The sequence below is a fragment of the Nycticebus coucang genome, chromosome 15 (genome assembly GCF_027406575.1).
Source record: "Nycticebus coucang isolate mNycCou1 chromosome 15, mNycCou1.pri, whole genome shotgun sequence".
Classification (NCBI taxonomy): domain Eukaryota; kingdom Metazoa; phylum Chordata; class Mammalia; order Primates; family Lorisidae; genus Nycticebus; species Nycticebus coucang.
Window position 1 is genome coordinate 33,092,545 of NC_069794.1, and position 24,319 is coordinate 33,116,863.

Consider the following 24,319-nt stretch of genomic DNA (forward strand, 5'->3'; position numbering starts at 1 on the left):
TGAGGTTGCAATAAGCTGTGAAGAGGCCACTGCACTCTAACTAGGGCAACAGAGTGAGACGCTGTCCTTCCCCCCCACCCCCTGCCCACCCGCCACCCAAAAAAAAGAAAATGATTCAAGTCTGGATAACTCCCAAGTTTTTATCTCTAGGCTTCATATCCTCTGAGCCCCAGACTGAATATCCAGGTCCATCTTTGATGTCTTCATCTGGATGGCACCAGTGGAAGTGATGGTAGTTAACGTGTACTGAGCACTTACTGCGTGCCAGGCAGTGCCCCAAGTGTTTAACCTGTGTTATCTCAGCTTGTCCTCACAGCAACCCCAGGAGGTAGGTAGCTTTCTTATCTCGACAGAAGAGGACCTGGGAGACTTAAGTCACACAACTTGCTGAAAGTTATGCCTCTAGTGAATTATACTGGGGCATGTAGGCAGGAAATCAGACTCCATATGACAAACTCTTAGCCGCTTTGCTGCATGCTCTTTTTATGTATGCTCTACGTAGTTGGCTAATAGCATATTAGGCTCAGCGTGTCCAAATACTTTGGAGTCATTCTTGATTTCTGTGTTTCCCTCATACTTTATATCTTTTAGTAGTTTGTCAACAACTCCTGACATCTGTACTTTTAAAATGTCGCAAAATCTGACCTTTCCTCCAACTCTCGTAATAACAGTCTAGTCTAAGCCACTGCTGCTTGCACTTGCTAACTGCAATAGCCTCTGCCTTCCACTGCCTTCCACTGCCCTCCACTGCCCTCCTACGTCAGTGCTGCACAGCGCAGCTGGAGTGGTCTCATTAAAAATGTGAATCATACCAAGGTCTGCCCTTGCTCAAAACCCAGTAACGTCCCGTTCCCATACCAGTATAAAATATGAAGTGATTGCTGTGGCTTTCAGACCTCGCCTGTCTTGACTCCTGCTTCCCTTCCCACCCCATCACCTTTACTCTTTCTCCTTTCATTCCGGACATACTTGTCTTCATTCTGTTCTCTTGAAGGGACCAGTCTGTTCCTTTCCCCCCAACAGTTTTCCCTCAGGCCTTTGCCTGGTGGTGGTTGTTTTCGTAAACATAATTCAGGTCTTTGTTGAACACCAGTTCCTCAGAGAAATGACTTTATTTAAAATGATACTCTTTATTTTATACCCTGTGCTGTTTTATTTTTCTTCAAAGCCCTATCACTCCTTGAAATTATATGTTATGTATTTATATTTTAACTTTACATTAACTTTTGAAAACTATACATTAAATAAGAAGCTCTGATTTACATATGACTACTAGCATTTGATCATGTTTATCTACCATTATAAAATAATTTCCAATCTACTCATGTTATAGGAGTGAATTTGATGGAGATTTACAATCTCAACTTCTGAGTAAAGCTAATGAAGAAGATAAAAACTGTAGCAGAGCTCTCTCTGTTGTAAGCACTGTCGTTCGAGCTGCTAAGGACCTCTTGCACAGAGCTCTTGCTGTGGATGGTAAGATTTTTCTTTTTCTTTCTCAATTGCCATATTTTAAATTCTTTATTCCCTAAGTTGTGCACAGAGTTATTTGAAGAGGTAATATCTTATAAAATCCCAGAGTGTTTTCTTCATTATACATCTATGCATATGTTAATTTTGGACAAGTCATGCTCTCCATACTCTCATGCAGAACTTTTTAGAATGTTCAAAAGCAGTTATTTCATATTCTTAATTTCTTAGTTGACTTAGTAAGAAAAAGGTTTTATCTTGAATAAACTGTGTCTTTGCATTCATTATTCTTCTTTTAGTAATGAAAAAGCTTCTCTTCTTTATGTTCTGTTTCCCAATAATGGCAGTGTACTGCCATTCACCCAAAGGTCTGGGTATCCTAAAGGTCTTCTCAGATTCACTGTCTGAATTCAGTTCTTTGAGTTCTTCCAGTGGAAACTCTCCATTTTCTCTTCTCTTCCTCTGCCATTGCCATAGTTCAGGCTGCTGTGCTACAGGTGTCTATACCCTTTGGGTGGATGAATAATAGCCTAATATCTCACTGTCACCTTTCCCCCATTTCTCTCCAGTTACTTTATCATCCTCTACGAGGGCAGCAGAATTATCATTACAAAAATATTTACTATTTCCTCCATTTTCCTACTGTTATTTGTAACATTCATTCCTGAGGCTAGTTGCACATCTGAATCACCTGGGAATCATGCTAAAAGTAAAGAATGTTTGTTCTATCCCCATGGGTTTAAGCTAGGCTGAGAAACTGTATTTTTTAAATAAATACCCAGCTTATCTGCAACACCAGGTCAAAAAATCAGCACTGGGAGAATAATTTAACTATAATATAAAGGACTTTACAGTCTATACTCAGTTTTTCTTTCCAGTCTGATTTCATGGTTAAAAGACTAAAGTGCTCAATGACTAAAGAGCAAAATGCTTTCTTTAAAAAAACTGAAGGCAGTATCGTTCAGTAACAGCAGATATTTTTGGAGTGCTTAACATGTATAGAAATTATTCTAAGTTTTTTATACTGCATATATATTTACTCATTTAATATGTACAACTTGCAAATGAGGGAAATACTGTTACCGTCCCATTTTGGTAAAGTAATTTGCCTGATGTCACAGATGAAGCCATGTTTGGTGCAAGAGTTGTAGTTTAAAGTCCTAGCTCAGTTATCCTAGATTCTAGTCTTGGCTCTGTTGCTTCACTGATACTTATGCTTAATACACATACATACTAAGGATTTGGGGTAATCCTTAAATGCTGTGTACCTTGCCTTTCCCTTCAAAGAAATGAGGATAATAAAAGTATCTGATTGTGAGGTTTTTATTTGAGATAACGTGTAAATAAAGCCGTTAGAAATATACCAGGTCCTTTTAAATCACTCAGTTAATGTCAAGTATAATTTTCCTCAAGAGAACAGAATATAGATTTAGTAGAGCATGTATACAGTATAATGTGATTACCTTCTAACTACAGTTTTAATGCCTTTTTTAGCTGATGACATTCCAGAACTGCTCAGTTCTTCCAGTCTGTTTTCCATGCTGCTTCCCCTTATCATAGCCTACATAGGACCAGTAGCTGCTGCTATTCCCAAGGTATGTAACTTAATTCTATAAGTTGGAGACTTTTTAAAAAATATATCATTTGTACAGACTTTGTATCTTTTCTTTAAAAATACTTTAGTCCTTGGGGCACCTGGCTTTGTATCTTTTCTTTAAAAATACTTTAGTCCTTGGGGCACCTGGCTTTGTATCTTTTCTTTAAAAATACTTTAGTCCTTGGGGCACCAGGTAAGAAGCAGAAGTAGAAGTTAGTTAAACCTTTGTTCTTGGGATCATTTACTAAATTAATATACTTCCTGGCTTTACATATGAAGAATTTGGGAATAGGAAATATGTTTTAGCAACATAATATATATAGAAAAATAAAGTTAATTGAGATTTGTAAAATTTATGAGGTTAATGCCAAATCTTCATCTTAAATAACAATAGCAACGTTAAAAACGATAGGAGTGTTTTAAATATGAAATATTTGAGACATAGAAGAAATTATAAACTTGATTCTTTGGCATAATTATTGAGTAAAACCTAACTTACTTCAGATCACATAAAAGCAAAGGTTTAAAAATACTTAACAGATTATTTTCGTAGAACATCTAAGACATCTAAGACGAATCTTTTTTTATTCATGGAACAGGTTTGTTTCTGTTTGAACAAAAACTTAACTAGTAGAAACAATAGGTGAAAATTATTATTAATAAGGGTAATAAACAGTTATGTAACTCATAATTTTAAAACTTCTTTCACATCTCATTTAATCATTTTGTAATATGTATACTAGGTGGCTGTAGAAGTCTTTGGCCTTGTCCAACAATTGCTTCCCTCCGTTGCCATTTTGAATCAGAAGTATGCACCTCCTGCATTCAATCCTAATCAGTCAACAGATAGCACCACAGGAAACCAGCCTGAACAAGGCCTCTCTGCTTGTACAACCTCTAATCACTATGCTGTCATAGAGAGCGAGCACCCATATAAACCTGCCTGTGTGATGCACTACAAGGTAGGCACCAGTTCTTAGTGTGAATTTAAGTTTAAAATTTGATTTGAGGTTCACTAATGATCTGTTAAGGAATGTTCTGCCTGTGTTCAAAAGTCTCATTTCTTTTTTTTTTTTTTGTAGAGGCAGAGTCTCACTTTGTGGCCCTCAGTAGAGTGCCGTGGCCTCACCCAGCTCACAGCAACCTCCAACTCCTGGGCTTAAGCGATTCTTTTGCCTCAGCCTCCCGAGTAGCTGGGACTACAGGCGCCCGCCACAACGCCCGGCTATTTTTTGGTTGCAGTTTGGCCAGGGCCGGGTTTGAACCCGCCACCCTCGGTATATGGGGCCGGCACCCTACCGACTGAGCCACAGGCGCCGCCCAAGTCTCATTTCTTTTATAATATTTAAGTATAGAGAATCAGCAAGTGGTTAGAAATTATCAGTTATACACAAGTATTCAAGAGAGCAGTTTTAACTTAAAAGAGTATAATGTATTGTAGAATTATGAGAGTTGTTGGAAACTCTTTTTAGAAGTGTAACACAATACACAGTGCTAAACTTCATGCTGTATGTATTTTGTAATAGTAGTGGATATGAGCATAAACATTTTTAAATCATATTTTTTGAACTGGTTTAATTTGCGTAATAGCCTGAACTCTGAAAATTTACATACTCAACATAGAATTTAAAGTAGTCTACTATATATAATGTAAAAAAAGATTCCATAAAAATTTATATATTTAATCTTGTCATAGAGTGTGTAAAAATCTTTATTCTTTTTTAAAGTATATTATGAAAATTAAGGGAAAAGAAGTTATTCCCTTCACAATTTAAATATAAGTTTATACTTAGTATGCTTATAAAATACTCAGCTTTTTATTATAAAAAATATTAAACTTATAAGAGTAAATAAGGTAGTATAGTATACCCCATTTATCCATTATACCAGATTCAGTAGTTTTTAACTTCTTCAAACTTTTTCACTTATTCCTTACCTAGTTTCTCTCCCTCCTGTATTACTTTAAAACAAATTCATGATAACTCCTTCTGTGTATCTAGAAAATATAAGTACCCTTAAAAATAACCATAATATCATCACACTGAAAAAAACAATATCTTGTCTTCAGATATAAATTTCTTAATAGTTTGTTTGAATCCAAATGACATCTGTATGTTACAATTTATTATGTTTCTGAAGTGTTCTTTTATCTCAAATCCCTTTAAAACTATAGATCCCCCTCTTTCTCTCTTTTTTTGTTGCCTTGAACTCTTATTTGTTGAAGAAAGTGGATTATAGGTCTTTCTTGTATGGGACCCTCTTTAACTTACCTGCTGAGTCCTTTAGCCATATCCTTTGCAAACCCCTGGGTCATTCCTAGCTTTATTGCTGTCTGGTATGTTAAGATGTTCCAGGCCCATCTTACATGTTTCCTGCCTCAGACCTAGAACCAGCTATTTTTTCAAAGTGCCCTGATGAATTTTACACATATATTGACACACACACTATTTCTATATATGTATACACATGTATCTGTATGTGTATGTATATTTAAAAAATAGAATATATAGTTCATCATTGGAGCTCACGATTAAGTAAACTGACTAAATTGTGGTTTTACCAATTCAAAAAAAAAAAAAAAAGAATTATATAATCCCAAGTCAAATCTAGCTTTTATCTGTCTTTCTCACTCTGAGCCCTCTTTCTCTGTCATAAGGTAACACTGTATTTATTTATTTTAATAGAGACAAGGTCTTGCTCTGTTGTCTACGCTAGAGTACAGTGGAATGATCATCCCTTCCTGTAGGCTCCAGCTCCTGGGCTCAGCCTCTCCAGTAGCTGGGACAATAGGAGTGTAAATTTTTTAATTTTTTGTAGGGACTATGTTGTCAGTCTAGTCTTAAAGTTTTGGCCTCATCCTCCCAGACTGCTGGGATTATAGGTGTAAGCCATTGACTAACATTTTGTTTTAATGTTGTAGTTTATCCTTCTGTTGTATCACTTAGTAAAAACATACACACATATATACATATACAGGTGCAAAGGTGTGTGTGTGTGTGTATGCGGGCATATAAATTTATTTCCTCTTGCCTGTTGCCCTTAGGTGACATTCCCAGAATGTGTCAGGTGGATGACAATCGAATTTGACCCTCAGTGTGGCACTGCCCAGTCAGAAGATGTCCTCCGTTTGTTGATTCCTGTCAGAACTATTCAGAATTCAGGATATGGACCAAAATTGACATCTGTTCATGAAAATCTTAATTCATGGATAGAATTAAAAAAATTTTCAGGATCCTCTGGATGGCCTACTATGGTTTTAGTGTTGCCTGGTGAGTTCTTTCTCTTTTGTTTTTTATGGTAAAATATGTGCATTTATGTGTATTTAGTAAGAATGCATCATTTGAAATGTTTATTTAATTTTTGGATCCTACATATCTGGATCACAGTTACAATAGAATAAAAAGAGATAGAAAAGATGCCCTGGGCAGGGGTCATGGCATGACCAAGTTTTGTTGGCAGGGCTGTTATGAAGATTTTTGTGAAAAAAGATTAGCTTGACCAGAGCAGAGTGTTAATATTGAGGAATGGCTGTTTGTGTATTTGGGACAATACCCACCATAGAAAAAGTAGATTAGATCTTTCATTTTCCTAGTAAGTGATAAATTTTCAGAACTTAAGGACTCAAGTCCTTTCTTTATAGAGAATTCATGAACTACTTTCTGAGTTATGTTAAAGCTCTTATTTCATTTGCCTTGCTTGTGAGAGCATGTGTTTGTGTGACAGAAAAAGAAAGCGTGCGTATCAGCATACATATTTTTGCTGATACTTGTGTTTTTCTTAAAAAAAAAAAAGATATTGAAGTAAGTTTATAACACTGTGTGGTCTGCAGTATTTTTAATCAATTAACTATAACTACTCTGTGATCATTCAAACTAATAGCCAGTTTGAAGTCAGTAACTTCTTTGTACTCTGAATTACCTTTGTTCACTTCCTTCCTTTGTGGTGAAATCAGAAAAAAAACAAATGCCTGGGTGAAGGATTGCTCACTTTAAAACAGAAAAGGCTAACTTAGGTCACCTCAGTAATCTATAAAATTGAAAAATGATTGTCCATGTAACTTTAAAATAGAGAGTCTTATTAAGAAGGAGAATTTGACCATAAAGAAAAATAACAGTTCACTTGGGGTGGTCTTATTTCTAGTGTTGTTTTTAGCGCAGTTTGCTCAAATAGATAATAAGAATACCTCCCACCCCAAAGAATCCCTATTTAGTTTATTTAGTGTCTGGTTTGTATTGCTACTAACCTTGAGATAGATAGGAGAGTGGGAAATTTTAATAAAGCATTTTTAGATTTGGGACTCAGTATTGACATTTTTCTTAGGAAACGAAGCCCTTTTTTCATTGGAGACTGCATCAGATTATGTGAAAGACGACAAAGCTTCTTTCTATGGTTTCAAATGTTTTGCAATTGGATATGAATTTAGCCCTGGGCCTGATGAGGTAAAAATGAATTATCTTTTCCTTCTATTAAAGATTATGTTTCTAAGGATTGCTGTTAAAATTGTATTGTTACCTATATGCAAAATCTCTGAAGTTTACAGGTATTTTAAGTTAGGAGTGTATAATTTAAAGTATTTTATAGTTTAATTATATGTAATGGTCTGTTTTTGCTACTTTTAATACATGAAGGAAATGGAGTTTGTGCAATATGACCCTGCCTTTGAAGTATAATTATACTTGTTTTGAACCTGCACAGGTGGCTGTACCTTTCTGAATAAATAATAGAACTAATTTCATAAGGGACTAACTTACTATTAACTTGTTTAAATGTTTTAAATCATGCAGTAAAACAAAACCAAGGTCAAAGTTGATCATGCTCCTTCAAATTAATGAATGAAAAATTACTTAGATAATGAATCTGTAAACCCAAACTTTATAACTACCATGAGACGTAACATTGAATCTCTTCCACTCTCAATCTAACCATTAGCTAACACACACACTTCCTTCTAATTTCAAAAGTAATGGTTGAATTCAAACCACATTTTATTGACAGTCTGTGTTATCTGTTCAACATTTTTAAATCAACAAATTTTATACAATTCTACAGGGAGTGATTCAGTTAGAAAAAGAACTAGCCAACCTCGGTGGGATTTGTGCAGCAGCTTTGATGAAAAAGGATCTAGCACTTCCTATTGGTAAGTGTGGTCAAGTACTATGTGTTGATACATATTTTTTTAATCTTAAGAATAGAAGATGTTTATTATAAAATATCTGGAAATAGAGGTACAAAATAATCACATATACTCTGGAGCAATAATTTCTTAATATGCTGGTAGGTTGGGTTTGGTTAAATGGAAACTGAATGCACACATTCATATGTATATCCTCCTAATGCACGTACATGCTATGTGCCAGGCATTTGAGTTAACCACTGGATATATAGTATTAAATCAAAAGTTCAGATATTTCTGAAACATCCTAGTATAAATATCAAGTACACAATTGGATATTAATTGTCTGGAGTTCAGGGGACACGTCTGTAAAAATGTCATTTGAACTAAGTCGTTATTTAAAGACATGGACCATATGAAAGGAAAGCTAGAGAATATAGATGAGAAAGAAAAGATAGCCCACAGTAAAAGCTGAGACTTACCAACATTTGAATGATGAGCAGAGTAGGAAGAAGCAGTTGCCAGTGAGACTGAAGGAACATCGAGTGAAGCAGAGGAACATTGGAGAGTGCATGCTCATGCGATTTTTACATGCTACTAAGAAATCAATAGAAATCTCTCAGTGGGTTTGAAACACGTTGGCTATCTACATAAGCAATAAGAAATGTATTAGTAAAATGAGAGAAATGTCAGACCTTTCAGAATGGATTGAGAGAGAATAGAAAGTATGAAGGGAGTCAATTTGAATGTAGGTAGCTCTTTAGAAAGTTTCCATGTAGAACAGAACAGAGAGGGGGCAAAGGCAGAAATGGGGCCTTTTTTATGGAGCAAATTTGTATGATCTATAGATTAATTTATAATCGAAAGGGTAAAGAAGAAAATACAAGTACTAATTTTATAATATTTATACATTATTTAATATATTATTTTCACATTATTTGGGACTAAAAGATACATTATTATATTTCCCTGATTCTAAGCCCATCTGTTTCTTCTAAGACTGCCATTCCTGCTCTATCCTTACTTCTCTTCTCTTTTCTCTACATTTTCCTTCTTTCTCTGTTCCCTTTTCTCTTCCTGGTCTCTTTCATTCTTCTCAACTCCTTTTCCCCTATGTAATATTGGTGTGTATTATATGTGGAAAAAAGAGACCTTGTGTTCTTTTTATTTCAGGAAAATTAGTAGCAGTCTTTGGAGGAAATTTGTCGATAGCTGTTAAAATTATACATGTATATGATTTTTGACATAGCAGTTTTTTATGTGTACTTGAACAAATGCTCAAAAAAAAGTTGAAGGATAGATTAATACAGCAGTGCTTTTGATTGTAAAACCTAGAAGCAACTGCAGTACCTGTCAGTTGAAAAATGGTGAAAATAAGTAATGGCACATCTGTCCAGTGGCAGTCTGTAAACTTATCCAAATTATAGGAAATGAGAAAAAAAAGTTGTGTGCCTTATCTTATGTATGTGCAGCTATAACGTATATATGTGTTCATATGTGTGTACATTTACACACGCGTGCATTTATGACTTAAACACAAAGTTCCTAGGACAGTACATAAGAAACCATCGACACAATTAACACTGGGTATCTTTGTGAGGGATGTGGCCCTGGTTAGAGAGAGAGACATTTTTTTGTTTTACACTTCTGTATCATTTGAATATTTCCCCTTGAAGAAATACTGCTTTGTTAGTAACATTTGATAATTAAATTATGAAAGACAAGTCAGTAAATAAAGTGTTTTGTATAGTAAAGAAGAAAGGCTCTAAAAGATATAGTCACTTATTATTTTTTTTGTATGCAACTTGTTGTTTACTAATAGTCTATCTTTTCTATAAGGCAGCCAAAATATAAGGTTTAGATTTGGAATAATTAGTTTCTTCTCTTTTTTTGGCCTAAAAAGTAAATACACTAAATTTAGAAAGTACACACTTATACACATAAATACAATATTTATCTTTGGCAAATCACCCAGTGGGTGATAATAAATAAAAAAATAAAAAAATTTATTTAATATAAACCTTCAGGATTATAACTTGTAGTCCCACTGAAAATAATTGGTGTACTAAAATGTGTATCACTGGGGTTTTTCTAGAATGATAAATCTTTTCAATGTGGAGTAGCATAATTGTAAAAAGGATAAAATAAATGTGAAAGACTACAAAGTTAAACTAGATAATTGACATATTTTAGTGAAATGTGTTATTTGCATAACAGGTAATGAATTAGAAGAAGATCTTGAAATTCTTGAAGAGGCTGCATTGCAGGTATTGTCCCAAACATTGTAAAAATAACCTTTGTACGTTAGTATAAAAGCAGTGTTTTCACACAGATCAGCATTATTTTTCTTGAACATAGGGTTTGTTCCTTGAGTACTTTGTTCTCTCATTGGCAGTTACAGAGCAATGCATAATGGCTTCCCTTGGTGGGAGGAGACCACGTTAACCCTTGTTCTACTGCGTGGTGGATATTGACTCTGGAGTTAGATAAAAGTCCTGTGGGAGAAAGAAAAGCAAACCAAGTGCCAAGGGTGCAGGGGAATGCTTTGCAGAGCTGTGGACATTTAAATTGCATCTTGAAAGAATTTTTATTTTACCAGCGAGAAAAAGGAGAAGGACATTTCAAAAAAGAAAGTAGAGGTTTATGGTTGTATTATAGATTTTGATAGGAACTGGCAAAAGGTAAGGTAGGTACAGTTGTGAGTTTAGACTGTGATAGACCTATATGTCATGCTGAGTGGTTGCCCATAGGCATTTGGGAGCCATCAGTTTGTTGTTTTTATATTGATTGCTTTACATTTTTGTTTAGACATTAATTAACTAGCACATTTGGCACTGGAGAGGAAGTACTCTCTATCAGTCCAATATTTTATTACTCAAAATTGCTAGACTGTGTTTTCTTCCATAGTCTTAATTTATCTAGCTAGAAATCTCTAATAGGATGGAAATATCAGAATGCATTTTTCAAACGATAGTACCTACTTAAACAGTTCATTGAACACCAATGCATACTGTATACTGAGACCATCAATGATGGGAAAATTTTGCATATCAAGTGGTGTGAAGATAGAAGAAAAGTTGAGAGTCCCTCAGTTGTATCAGTGGTATCCAGACTAGGTAGGGTTGATAAAATAAATGTTAGTTGAAAATACTCTTTAAGAATGTTCTATTTCTGGCTCGGTGCCTGTGGCTCAAGCGGCTAAGGCACCAGCCACATACACCTGAGCTGGCGGGTTCGAATCTAGCCCGGGCCCGCCAAACAACAATGATGGCTGCAACCAAAAAAAAAATAGCCGGGCGTTGTAGCGGGCACCTGTCGTCCTGGCTACTTGGGAGGTGGAGGCAGGAGAATCGCTTGAGCCCAGGAGTTGGAGGTTGCTGTGAGCTGTGATCTCATCGCACTCTACCTAGACAGCTTGAGGCTCTGTCTCAAAAAAAAAAAAAAAGAATGTTCTATTTCTTATCAACAATATCTTATAAAATAAAGGAAGTTTTAATAGCCCAAAATGGAAAGGTCATATTCTTAGAATGAAAGACTACTATGTCTTCAGTTTTTCTCATTTCACTGTGGACCAGAGAACACTGAGACCACATTTAGAAAGCATTGATTTAATTCATACTTATTTTCTGAGCTAGGTGCATATAGTTACTAGTAGTAATTTACATAATAGCTATAAAACACTGCATAGTATTCAATATCTTTAATATTATTTCTTTATTTTTATAATGAAACTTTGCAGTCAGTATTATGTCTTTGTTAATGACAATTTATAATGACTGACATTCAGCTTACAATTATGATACCTGAAGTTCAGAGAAGCCATGTGACTTATCTAAGAACTCAGTTGGGAGATAAAGGCTAATACCCATGTCTTCTTATTGATAAGTCCTAGTGCTTTATATTTTATTTATTTCCTCAGAGGAATTGATCAAAGCAGTAATAATAAAAACATTTATTTAATCTTTATCAAGAACTATTCTAAATATTTTGCGTATTTTTAACTCCTCACAATAACTCTATGAACTTGAGATTCCTGTCTTCATTTATAGGTGGGAAACCTGAGGTGTAGACCATTTAGATGCTTCCTTAGGATCACACAGCCCCTAAGCAACTGGGCTGGAATTTGGTATTTGGCAGTTTAGTGACAAAAGTCTGTGATTTTAACCACTGTGTTCCAGTTATAAGTTTTAAGTTTAAAATGCCACTGGTGTTTGAAGTTTTTGTAGTAAAAAAAGTAAGATAAAATAAAATAAACAAAAATATATACTTAAAGATTCAGAAATAAAAGTTACTTCAACAAACATTTAATAAACAATATGTGTCAGGCAGCATTCTAGTTCAGAGCTGTCGAAGAACTAATACCTTCTTAATATTATAATCTCAGAGATTATGGTGAATATGATGTCAGACCAGATATAGAAAGGTATTTACTGTGTTTATGTTCAAGAAATGCCTAAAACCTGTATTTGTTAGGCAATGTAGTGTGTATTTTGCATGTGCTGTTTAATTTAAATTTTAGATTAACCAGATAAAAGAGATATTATTTGATCACCAGTTTATACATTTTATAGGTTAAGGAATGATATCTTGTTAGCCCAAAAATATCAAGCAAATAATTTGTCCAAAGCAAGGATTTGAACTTAAATCTGTTTGAGTCTAAAGATGATGATTTTTTTTTTTTTTTTTTTTTTTTTTTTATTAAACCATAGCTGTGTACATTAGTATGATCGTGGAGCACCATACACTTGGTTCATAGATCGTTTGACACATTTTCATCACATTAGTTAACATAGCTTTTGTAGCATTTTCTTAGTTATTAGAATGGCTAAGTTAGTATTATAAAAATTTGATAGTATTAGAAATATAATCTTATTCTATGAAAAAAATTTGAAATTTATTATGTAGTCATTAAAAGTTTCTAGAGTTTGAGCATTTAAAGTGGTCTTTCCAAACACAGAAGGCTTGCTTGTCAGGTAGGTTTAAACTAAAATTTCACTTTTATCTGCCCTTTTCTTTCTTTCTTTTTATTTTTGGTTGGGGATTCATTGAGGGTACAATGAACCAGGTTACATTCATTGCATTTGTTAGGTAAAGTCCCTCTTATAATTGTGTCCCACACCCAAAAGGTCTGTCACACGCCATAACCCTCCACCCCCCTCTCCTTCCTTCTCTCTGCTCTTCCCTTCCACCACCACCCACCATGTACTAATTGCGCTCATATCAAAATTGAGTACATAGGGTTCTTGCTTCTCCGTTCTTGTGATGCTTTACTAAGAAGAATGTGTTCTATTTCCATTGAGGTTAATACAAAAAATGTAACACCTCCCATCTTTTTTAATGGCTGAATAGTATTCCATAGTATACCTATACCACAGCTTGTTAATCCACCAAATGGATTGGTGGGCATTTAGGCTGTTTCCACATTTGGGCAATTGTAAATTCAGCTGCGATAAATAGTCAAATGCAAGTGTCCTTATGATAAAAGGATTTTTTTCCTTCTGGGTAGATGCCCAGTAATGGGATTGAAGGATCAAATGGGAGGTCTAGTTTGAGTTCTTTGAGAGTTCTCCATACTTCCTTCCAAAAAGGTTGTATTGGTTTGCAGTCCCTCCAGCAGTGTAAAAGTGTTCCCTTCTCTCCACATCCGCACCAGCATCTGCAGTTTTGAGATTTTGTAATGTGGGCCATTCTCGCTGTGGTTAGATGGTATCTCAGGGTGGTTTTGATTTGCATTTCTCTAATAATTAGGGATGATGAGCATTTTTTCATATGTTTGTTAGCCATTCATCTGTCTTCTTTAGAGAAGGTTCTATTCATGTCTTGCCCATTGATACAAGGGATTGTTGGCTTTTTTCATGTTGTTTAATTTGAGTTCTCTGTAAATTCTAGTTATCAAGCATTTGTCCAATTCAAAATATGCAAATATGCTTTCCCATTGTATAGGTTGTCTATTTGCTTTAGTTGTTGTCTCCTTAGCTGTACAGAAGCTTTTCACTTTGTGTGCAGTCACAGTCAGGCTTCAGCCCACTTTTTGCCCAAATCAGGGCCTTGGTACTCACCCATTCTGATGAACAGACATGACTTACCCATGCTATGCTGTCCCGACCAGCGGGACAGCAACGGGTGCGCAGGAACCACCTAAAGGAGAAAAACAAGGGGTGTGAGAAAGGGAGACAAGACAGTTTTCTGATCAAGTCTCAAATTTTATTGAAAAAACTTGTGCCTTATAAGCATTACGGGGAAGGTGGGTGGGTCTTGTTGGGAGGTTCAGAGGAGTTGTTAACTGGGGATTGGCTAGAGTAAGTAAGATGGGGCATAAGGTGATTGGTTGGCTAGTTGCCGGGTAAAGTTACCGGGAAAAGGTGAAACACCTGTGGCTCAGTCGGTGGGGCGCCGGCCCCATGTACCGAGGGTGGCGGGTTCAGGCCCGGCCCCGGTCAAACTGCAACCAAAAAATAGCCGGGCATTGTGGCGGGCGCCTGTGGTCCCAGCTACTCGGGAAGCTGAGGCAAGAGAATCCCTTGAGCCCAGGAGTTGGAGATTGCTGTGGGCTGTGTGAGGCCACAGCACTCTACCGAGGGCCATAAAGTGAGACTCTTGTCTCTACAAAAAAAAATAAATAAATAAAAAACAAAAACAAAAACAAAAAAACTGTTTTTTACTTGAAGAGGAAGTAAGGCCGAGCTGTACCTTATATGGCTTCTGACACTATGCCCATAAGAGGGACTTAAAAAGAGGGAGTCATCCAAGGCTGCCAACAGAAGGGAGCTCTGACCCTGCCAAATGGGGATGTAACACATAGAGGCCTGGTGTGGGAGGAGATGCACTATTTTATTTAGCATGCAGATCTCTGATCAGTCACATTTTTTTTTGTAATTTTGTAGTTTTTATTATGGGCAGATAATAGTTGTATATCTTTACAGGGTACATGCAGTGTTTTGATACAGGGATACAACGTGAATTGATCAAATCAGGGTAATTGAGGTATTCATCAGTTCAGGCTTTTATCATTTCTTTGTGTTAGGAACATTCCAATTCTCTCTTAGTTGTCTGTTTATAGTCACTTTGTTGTGCTATCAAACATTGTTCTGTCCAACTATATATTTTTCACCCAGCAGGTGTTAACCATCATTCTACTCTGTCTCTGTGAAATCTATTGTTTCTAAAAATTAGCTCCCACATACATGTAAGTGGGAATATATGAGATTTATCCTTATGTGCTCAGCTTATTTCTTTTACCTTAATATTCTCTAATTCTATTCATGTTCATGAAATGACAGAATTTCATTGTTTTTTTGTAGCTATATAATACTCCACTTTATTATCCATTCAGATGAATGGATTTATGTTGATTCCACATCTTGGCTATCATGAATAGTGCTGCAGTAAATAGGGGAGTGCAGATACCTTTTTGATAAACTGAATTCCTCTCCTTTGCTATATACCCAGAATGGGATTGTTGGGTCATGATGGTGGTTCTATTTTCAGTTTTTTGAGGAACCTCCATAGTGATTGTACTAATTTACATTCCCACCAACAGTATATGAGGGCTCCCCTTTCTCCACATCCTCACCAGCACCCATTATTGCCTGTCTTTTGAATAAAAGCCATTTTAAGTGGAGTGAGATGTTATCTCATAGTAGTTTTGATTTTCATTTCTCTGGTGATTAATGAAGCTGAGCACCATTTCATATAACCAAAGGCCATTTGTATGGCTTCTTTGGGTAAATGTCTATTCAGATCCTTTGCCCATTTTTTAATTGGATTATTTGATTTTCTCTTACGGATTTGTCATAGCTCCATATATATTCTAGTTATTAATCCTTTGTCAGACAGGTAGTTGGTAAATATTTTCTTCCTTTCTGTGGGTTGTCTCTTCCCTTTGTTGATTGTTCCCTTTGCCGTGAAGAAGCTTCTAAGTTCGATGTGATCCCATTTGTCCAATTTTCTTTTGGTTGTCTGTGCTTTGAGTGTATTAGTTAAGAAATTCTTGGCCAGACCAATGTCCTGAATCATGTCCCAAATATTTTCTTTTAGATGTAAGTCTTTAATCTATTTTGATCTAATTTTTTAATGTGGAAAGAGATAAGAGGTCCAGTTTTATTCTTTTGCATGTAGATATTCAGTTTTCTCAGCACCATTTATTGAAGAAACTATTCTTTCTCCGTTATATGTTCTTAGCACCTTTTTCATAGGTAAGTTCACTATAGATTTGTGGTTTGTTTCTGAGTTCTCTATTATGCTCCATTTTTTATGTCTGTTTTTATGACAATACCATATTGTTTTGCTCACTACATCTCTGTGGTATAATCTGAAGTCAGGTAATGTGATTGTGCCTGTTTTGTTATTTTTGCTTAGGATGGCTTTGGCATATCTGAGTCTTTTGTGGTTCCTTATAAATTTTAGAATTGTTTTTTCTTTTATTTTGGTTTTTTTTCCTTCATTCTGTTGATTTGATATAACACATTGATTTGTGTATGTTGAATCATCCTTGCATCCCTGGATGAAACCTACTTGATCAAGATGAATAATCTTTTTAGTGTGTTGTTGAATTTTGTTTGGTAGTATTTTGTATTGAGAATTTTTGCATCTATGTTCATTAGAGATAATTGGTCTGTCATTTTATTTTTCTGTCTTTCGTTTTGGTATCAGGGTGATACAGCCCTCATAGAATGAGTTCGGGAATATATCCCTTCCTTAATTTTTTGAATAGTTTAAGTAAAATTGGTATTAGTTCTTCTTTGAATGGTTGGTAGAACTAAGCCATCAGGTCCTGGGCTTTTCTCTGGTAGGAGATTTTTTTATTACTACTTCTGTCTTATTACTTGTCATTGGTTTATTCAGGTTTTGGATTTCTTCTTGGTTCAGTCTTGATAGGTAGTGTGTGTCTAAGAATTTATCCATTTTTCTGGGTTTTCCAATTTATTGCCATATAGTTGCTCATAGTAGTCTCTGATGAGGCTTAGGTTTTATGCAGTATCAGTTGTAATGTCTCCTTTTTTAATCTTTGATTTTATTTATTTGGGTCTGGCTAAAGGTATATCAATTTTGTTTATCTTCTCAAAAGGCCAACTTATTACTGATTTCATCAGTTTTTTAATTCATTTTTATTTCTTTTCTGATCATTCTTTTCTAATTTTGGCTGTGGTTAGTTCTTTGTTTTTCTGGTTCTTTGAGATGCATCATTAAGGTTGTTTATTTGAAGCTTTTCTACTTTTTTTTATGTAGGCAGATAAATCACTTATTTTTGATGGAGGAAAGAACTTGGGCATATTATGCATATTTTTCTCTCCTAGAAATATGCTAAAAGAAGGAATACTGGAAAAAATGTATTTACTGAGGTTTTACCTTCTACAATATATAAATATTGTTTTTTATTTAACAGGTGTGCAAAACCCATTCTGGTATTCTTGGAAAGGGCTTAGCTCTTTCTCATTCACCAACTATACTAGAGGCACTTGAAGGAAATTTACCACTCCAAATCCAAAGCAATGAGCAGTCCTTTCTGGATGATTTTATTGCTTGTGTTCCAGGATCGAGTGGTGGAAGGCTTGCAAGGTAATGTGCTTGATGTGGTGTAGTTACTTTCTGTTAGGGCTTTCCTTCATCTTCATTTCTAAAGAGAAATGAGAGGAGAATCCTAAGATGCTGCCTAAAAAATCTTGTTTATGTGTTTTTAACTAGCCAAAGTATAAAATGCTAGTATTCCAAAATATGTAGAAACATATGAAAGTGATTAGTTGATTATTTTGTTTCTATTTGCTTTTTATTAAGGATTAAAAGAAAAACATGCTGGTATATTTGATTATACTAGTAAAAAGTTAAAAATCTAACTTCTCTCTAATTTTAATTTTAAAATTATGGATATTACATTTTTAGTTTTTCCAGACCATCATAGCAATTGAGGAAGAATAACAAATCTTTTGAGTCAGCTCGCAGCTGTCTTCATGGACGGTAATAATAAGCATGTAATAATGCGTGACAAAATTACATACTTCTCAAATCACAGGACAGTTTAAGTGTAGTTCATGTAGTAAATTCAGGAATGGATATCACAAACTGTAGAAAATTGGCAAATTTTGCATGCAAAGGAAGATAGCTGAGAAATTGTGTGAAGAGAAGATGGACAATACACCTTTATCTCAGCTGCTCTCTGAAGGGCAGGAGGCCGTTTCTCTCCCTGTTTTTACGGAGAAGCTGCCCTTTCCCAGGCTCTCAGGCTAGCGAATTAAGGCAGACGTCCCCCAGTAAGAATGAAGACTCAGAACTTCAACTTACATTCAACCTAAATTTGGTTTCTTTTAAGCTAGCCAGTTAAAACTTCGAGTTTCCTTGAAGTTATTTTTATTTGGGGGGATTTATTGAGGGTATAAAGAATCAGGTTACATTGATTGCATTTGTTAGGTACAGTCCCTCTTCCTTAAAGTTATTTTTATATTGGACATAAATACCAGAAATCTCATGTGCTTGGCATATTTCTTAATGAATTTATCATTAACAGTTTCCAAGGGAGACAATTGTGATTGTCATTGAATCAGAAATGAAGATAATGTTTTAGTATTTCGTTTGATACAAGTTTTATTCTTTTGACTTAATTTCAGGTTAATCCTTGATGCTAATGAATGTCTGGGTTTTTGTTGGTTCAACTGTTTTTTTTTTTTTTTTTCTTTTGCATTACTGGTAGGTGGCTTCAGCCAGATTCCTATGCTGATCCTCAGAAAACGTCTTTGATCCTGAATAAAGATGATATTCGTTGTGGTTGGCCTACTACCATAACTGTTCAAACAAAAGACCAGTATGGGGATGTAGTGCATGTTCCCAGTATGAAGGTAATTATAAGTGAATTAATTTAACGAACATCTGTACATTGACTGTTGTAACTGATAAAATTTTAGAAATGACAAGTACTTAGAGCTGGTTTGCTCTACCCTCATTACCTATATATAATGGAGGATACTGAAAACTTGTTTAAATAGCCCCAAATTAGGTTATATATCTTTTCTTTCTTTTTTACATATTGTTAGATGCTGTGTTGATTCAAAGGAAGAGTAAGAAAGTGTCTGTTTAGAGAGTGTCAGCCATCTAGAGGGAAGGTCCTGAAAACATAGTAATTGAATAAATGCATAAAAGAATACATTGTAATTTTGTATATTTTATATATTAAAAGGTTCAGATACATTCTGCATTTGGCATTTTAAAAATAACAGATACTTATAAAATTATAAGTATACGAATTTGGATTATAAAAGAATGAGGATTGGAAATAATTATATTCTATGTTGATGAATATGGAATTCTTTGGACACCTCTTACCTGAGACATTAATTAATAGTGACAATTTAGAGCATATTCCAAGGTGTATAATTAAGTCCTTTGTGATATAATCTATTAATGTATATGTCTCAATCTCAAATAAATTTTTATATTTCTGAAAAAAATTGATAGAGTATAATTTGTATAGGAAGTTCCTAGCCTTTTTCTTCAGAATTATATTACAAAGTGATTTGGTCATTTGAAGCTAGAATTAATTAAGCTACAAAATTCCTTTTGCTCAGAGAATAGCTAATTTTACCTCAGTATTACTTTCAGTAGAACTGTTCAACTACTTTTTGCATACTTTCATTTATAGCATGAAGAAGCACAGTGCCAAGCCATTAACTACCTGACTCAGTAAATAATGAGACCACATTGATTCCAGGAGTTAAGACCAGTAAAAAAGTTATATAGAAAATCATTTGACCCTTTTACTACATAAAAATCAGTCTTTGGCAGTGTCTTTCAAATTTGGAGACATGATCCACAGTAAAAATTTACATCATGACCCAAATATGCAAATGCTGTATATGATGGAATAGTATATACTCTTAAATTCATGTCAAATACTTTATAAATATACACACACGCAGAAAAATACCTAATATGTCATGATCTGAATTCTGATCACACTACAGTACACATTAAGATAGTGAGGAACTTGTGTATTGTGTATTCACCGATGAATTTCTCACTTGAGTGTGTGTAGTAAATTGTTAAATCCAGGCTGTAAATTCATGAGATTAAGTTCCTTCTGCATGTGCCAACATTGTAATGCCATTTTCCATGTTAGCATAACATTTAATTTCTTTTTAATTTATACAGTTAAAATATTTCTTTTATTTCTTTCTTTATGTTTCCTCCTTTGTACTTTTTATTGTGTCTATTTTGGTATCTGTATTGTTCTCTTATATCTTACATTTCAGTCAGACTTTTTTCTTTGGGTTCTTTTTTTTTTTTTTTTTCCCTTCAGGTTAATGTGAGGATACAAACAACCAGGTCAAAATATTTGAATTTGCTAGGTAGTGTCCCACTTGTAGTTATGTCTCACACCCAAAAGGTGTGCCAAATACCCCTATACTGTGCCCATTCCTCACTGCCCTGTTCCCTATCCCCCACAACTAGAATTGAAATGAATTTTTGTTCTATGAGGGCATGCTTTAGCGTCTGCTGGCTTCTTATTACTATTGAGTACATTGGATAATTCCTTTTTTATTCTTGTGATACTTTACTAAGAAGAATGTTTTTCATCTCCATGCAGGTTAATACAAAAGATGTGAAGTCACTATCTTTTTTCATGGCTGAGTAGTTGGGTTCTTTTTTTAATTATATGATAGATCTTTCATTCCTCCTCTCCCCTCCCCGCCCTCCACTTAAACATTTGTAACAAGAATAAGAAATAGACCAAGATTGACTCTTTTTTCAGAAAGAATGATTAAACCATGAGAAAACAATAATTAAATGTATTGATTTTGCATGATGCTATATTTTGATTATATATGATTTCATGTGATATTCTCTAATAAAAGCTGTACAAGAAAGTAAAGCAATCAAACAAATCATACATTATGATCAAGTTGGCTTTATCCCAGGGTCTCAAGGCTGGTTCAATATACGTAAATCTATAAATGTATTTTAGCACATAAACAAAGTAAAAAACAAAGATCATATGATCCTCTCAATCGATGCAGAAAAAGCTTTTGATAACATCCAACATCCCTTCATGATCAGAACACTTAAGAAAATCGGTGTAGAAGGGACATTTCTTAAACTGATAGAGGCCGTATACAGCAAACCGACAGCCAATATCATATTGAATGGAGTTAAATTGGAATCATTTCCACTTAGATCTGGAACCAGACAAGGCTGCCCATTGTCTCCATTGCTTTTTAACATTGTAATGGAAGTTTTAGCCACCACAATTAGGGAAGAAAAGGCGATCAAGGGCATCCACATAGGGTCAGAAGAGATCAAACTTTCGCTCTTCGCAGATGATATGATTGTATATCTGGAAAATACCAGGGACTCTACTACAAAACTCTTAGAAGTGATCAAGGAATATAGCAACGTCTCAGGTTACAAAATCAACATTCATAAATCAGTAGCCTTTATATATACCAACGATAGTCAAGTTGAAAAAACAATTAAGGACTCTATCCCATTCACAGTAATGCTAAAGAAGATGAAATATTTGGGAGTTTATCTAACAAAGGATGTGAAAGATCTATATAAAGAGAACTATGAAACTCTAAGAAAAGAGATAGCCAAGAATTTTAATAAATGGAAAAACATACCATGCTCATGGCTGGGAAGAATCAACATTGTTAAAATGTCCATACTATCCAAAGCAATATATACCTTCAGTGCAATCCCTATTAAAGTTCCACTGTCATACTTTAAAGATCTTGAAAAAACAATACTTTGTTTTATATGGAATCAGAAAAAACCTCGAATAGCCAAGACATTACTCAAAAATAAAAACAAAGCAGGAGGAATTACGCTACCAGACCTCAGACTATACTACAAATCGATAGTGATCAAAACAGCATGGTATTGGCACAAAAACAGAGAAGTAGATGTCTGGAAGAGAATAGAGAACCAAGAGATGAACCCAGCTACTTACCATTATTTAATCTTTGACAAGCCAATTAAAAACATCCAGTGGGGAAAAGATTCCCTATTTAACAAATGGTGCTGGGTGAACTGGCTGGCAACCTGTAGAAGACTGAAACGGGATCCACACCTTTCACCACTAACCAAGATAGACTCTTACTGGATTAAAGACCTAAACTTAAGACATGAAACTATAAAAATACTAGAAGAGAGTGCAGGGAAAACCCTTGAAGAAATTGGGTTGGGTGATTTTTTTATGAGAAGGACACCCCCGGGCTATTGAAGCACCTTCAAAAATACACTTTTGGGACTTGATCAAACTAAAAAGTTTCTGCACAGCCAAGAACACAGTAAGTAAAGCAAGCAAACAGCCCACAGAATGGGAGAAGATATTTGCTGGTTATGTCTCTGACAAAGGTTTAATAACCAGAATCCGCAGAGAACTCAAACGCATTAGCAAGAAAAGAACAAGGGATACCATCACAGGCTGGGCAAGAGAATTGAAAAGAAACTTCTCCGAAGAAGACAGGTGAGTGGCCTTCAGACATATGAAAAAATGCTCATCATCTTTAATCATCAGAGAAATGCAAATCAAAACTACTTTGAGATATCATCTAACTCCAGTGAGACTAGCCTATATCACAAAATCTCAAGACCAGAGATGTTGGCGTGGATGTGGAGAAAAGGGAACACTTTTGCACTGCTGGTGGGAATGCAAACTAATACATTCCTTTTGGAAAGATATATGGAGAACACTTAGAGATCTAAAAATAGATCTCCCATTCAATCCTGTAATTCCTCTGCTGGGCATATACCCAGAAGACCAAAAAGCACATCATAACAAAGATATTTGTACCAGAATGTTTATTGCAGCCCTATTCATAATTGCTAAGTCATGGAAGAAACCCAAGTGCCATCGATCCATGAATGGATTAACAAATTGTAGTATATGTACACCATGGAATACTATGCAGCCTTGAAGAAAGATGGAGACCTCACCTCCTTCATGTTTACATGGATGGAGCTGGAACATATTCTTCTCAGTAAAGTGTCTCAAAAATGGAAGAAAAAATATCCAATGTATTCACCCCTACTATGAAACTAACTTAGGACCTTCACATGAAGCTATAACCAAGTTTCCACCTAAGAACAGGGGGAAGGGGGAAAGCGTCGGGAGGGAGGGGGGAGGTGGGTAGAGGGAGGGGAATTGAAAGGATCACACATGTGGTGCATCTTACAAAGGTACATGTGAGCCTTAGCAAATGTGGAATGTAAATGTCTTGACAAAGTAACTAGGATAATGCCAGGAGGGCTATGTCAACTAATGAGATGAAAATGTGTCAAATATTCTATGAAACAAGTGTATGGTGCCCCATGATCATATTGATGTACACAGCTATGATTTAATAAAAAAAAAAAAAAAAGAAAGTAAAGTACATGTATGTATCAGTACAGCAGGCCTGCTTCCTTTTGTTGACCACCTCCATATGTTGACCAGTTTGCCCTAGTCCCTTGAGTGGTCAACTTACAGAGGGCCAACTGTACTTACAAGTATGAGTTTTTAACATTTCCAGGACATTATGTTAGTCTGAATACTGATCTCTCATACCCAACTGATGATTGTGGTCATTTAGGGGAACATATTTAGCAGCTGCACTTTAAGTAGACAGAGTCTCAAACTACTAATTTCATACAGAGGCATTTCAGTATGCACAGTAACCATTAATGACTTTCTTCGGTCTTGAGATACCCCTGAATTACTTAAGTAGTGCTGTCACTTTCATTTATGCTGCCTTTTTCATTTCTGTGAAGTTTCTATTGTTAATTACCTATGCTTGCCAACCACAAAAGTAGTGTCTATAAGGAACAGCCAAAATTTTGAGTGAAGGTTGGAATGATGGTACCTGATGATGAACTGAAGTGCTGTTCAACTTGTTTGTAAATTTGTGGTTACCTAGGGATCAACTTTTTATTTCAATACATAAGCAAACAAAAAAATAAAATGTTTTGTTATAAATCATGGAAAACATATACAAAAGTATTTTTTATGAGGCAATTTGTATTTTCATTGCTTCCACGTGCCTTAGCAAATCTTTTCTTTGCATTTGTAAAGTAAGTTAATGAAAGATATTCCTATTTTAGTTTTGAAGGAATTGAGTTGTAAAGTTAAATTAGATTGCTTAAATCAAATGGCTTAGGTCAGTGACAGAGCT

The 24,319-nt window shown here is 35.1% G+C and overlaps 1 protein-coding gene across 16 annotated transcripts in view; it reads left to right on the forward strand.

The window, feature by feature from the left end:
• Window positions 1-24,319, forward strand: part of MYCBP2 (MYC binding protein 2) — a 309,994-nt gene that overhangs the window by 159,905 nt on the left and 125,770 nt on the right. For all 16 annotated transcript variants that reach the window (XM_053563137.1, XM_053563138.1, XM_053563143.1 and 13 more), the window contains 9 exons: window positions 1,334-1,476; window positions 2,965-3,065; window positions 3,811-4,029; window positions 6,111-6,336; window positions 7,388-7,506; window positions 8,117-8,204; window positions 10,398-10,447; window positions 17,566-17,738; window positions 18,865-19,009. In XM_053563137.1, the coding sequence (XP_053419112.1) occupies window positions 1,334-1,476; window positions 2,965-3,065; window positions 3,811-4,029; window positions 6,111-6,336; window positions 7,388-7,506; window positions 8,117-8,204; window positions 10,398-10,447; window positions 17,566-17,738; window positions 18,865-19,009 (1,264 nt within the window). The remainder of the gene's footprint in view (window positions 1-1,333; window positions 1,477-2,964; window positions 3,066-3,810; window positions 4,030-6,110; window positions 6,337-7,387; window positions 7,507-8,116; window positions 8,205-10,397; window positions 10,448-17,565; window positions 17,739-18,864; window positions 19,010-24,319) is intronic.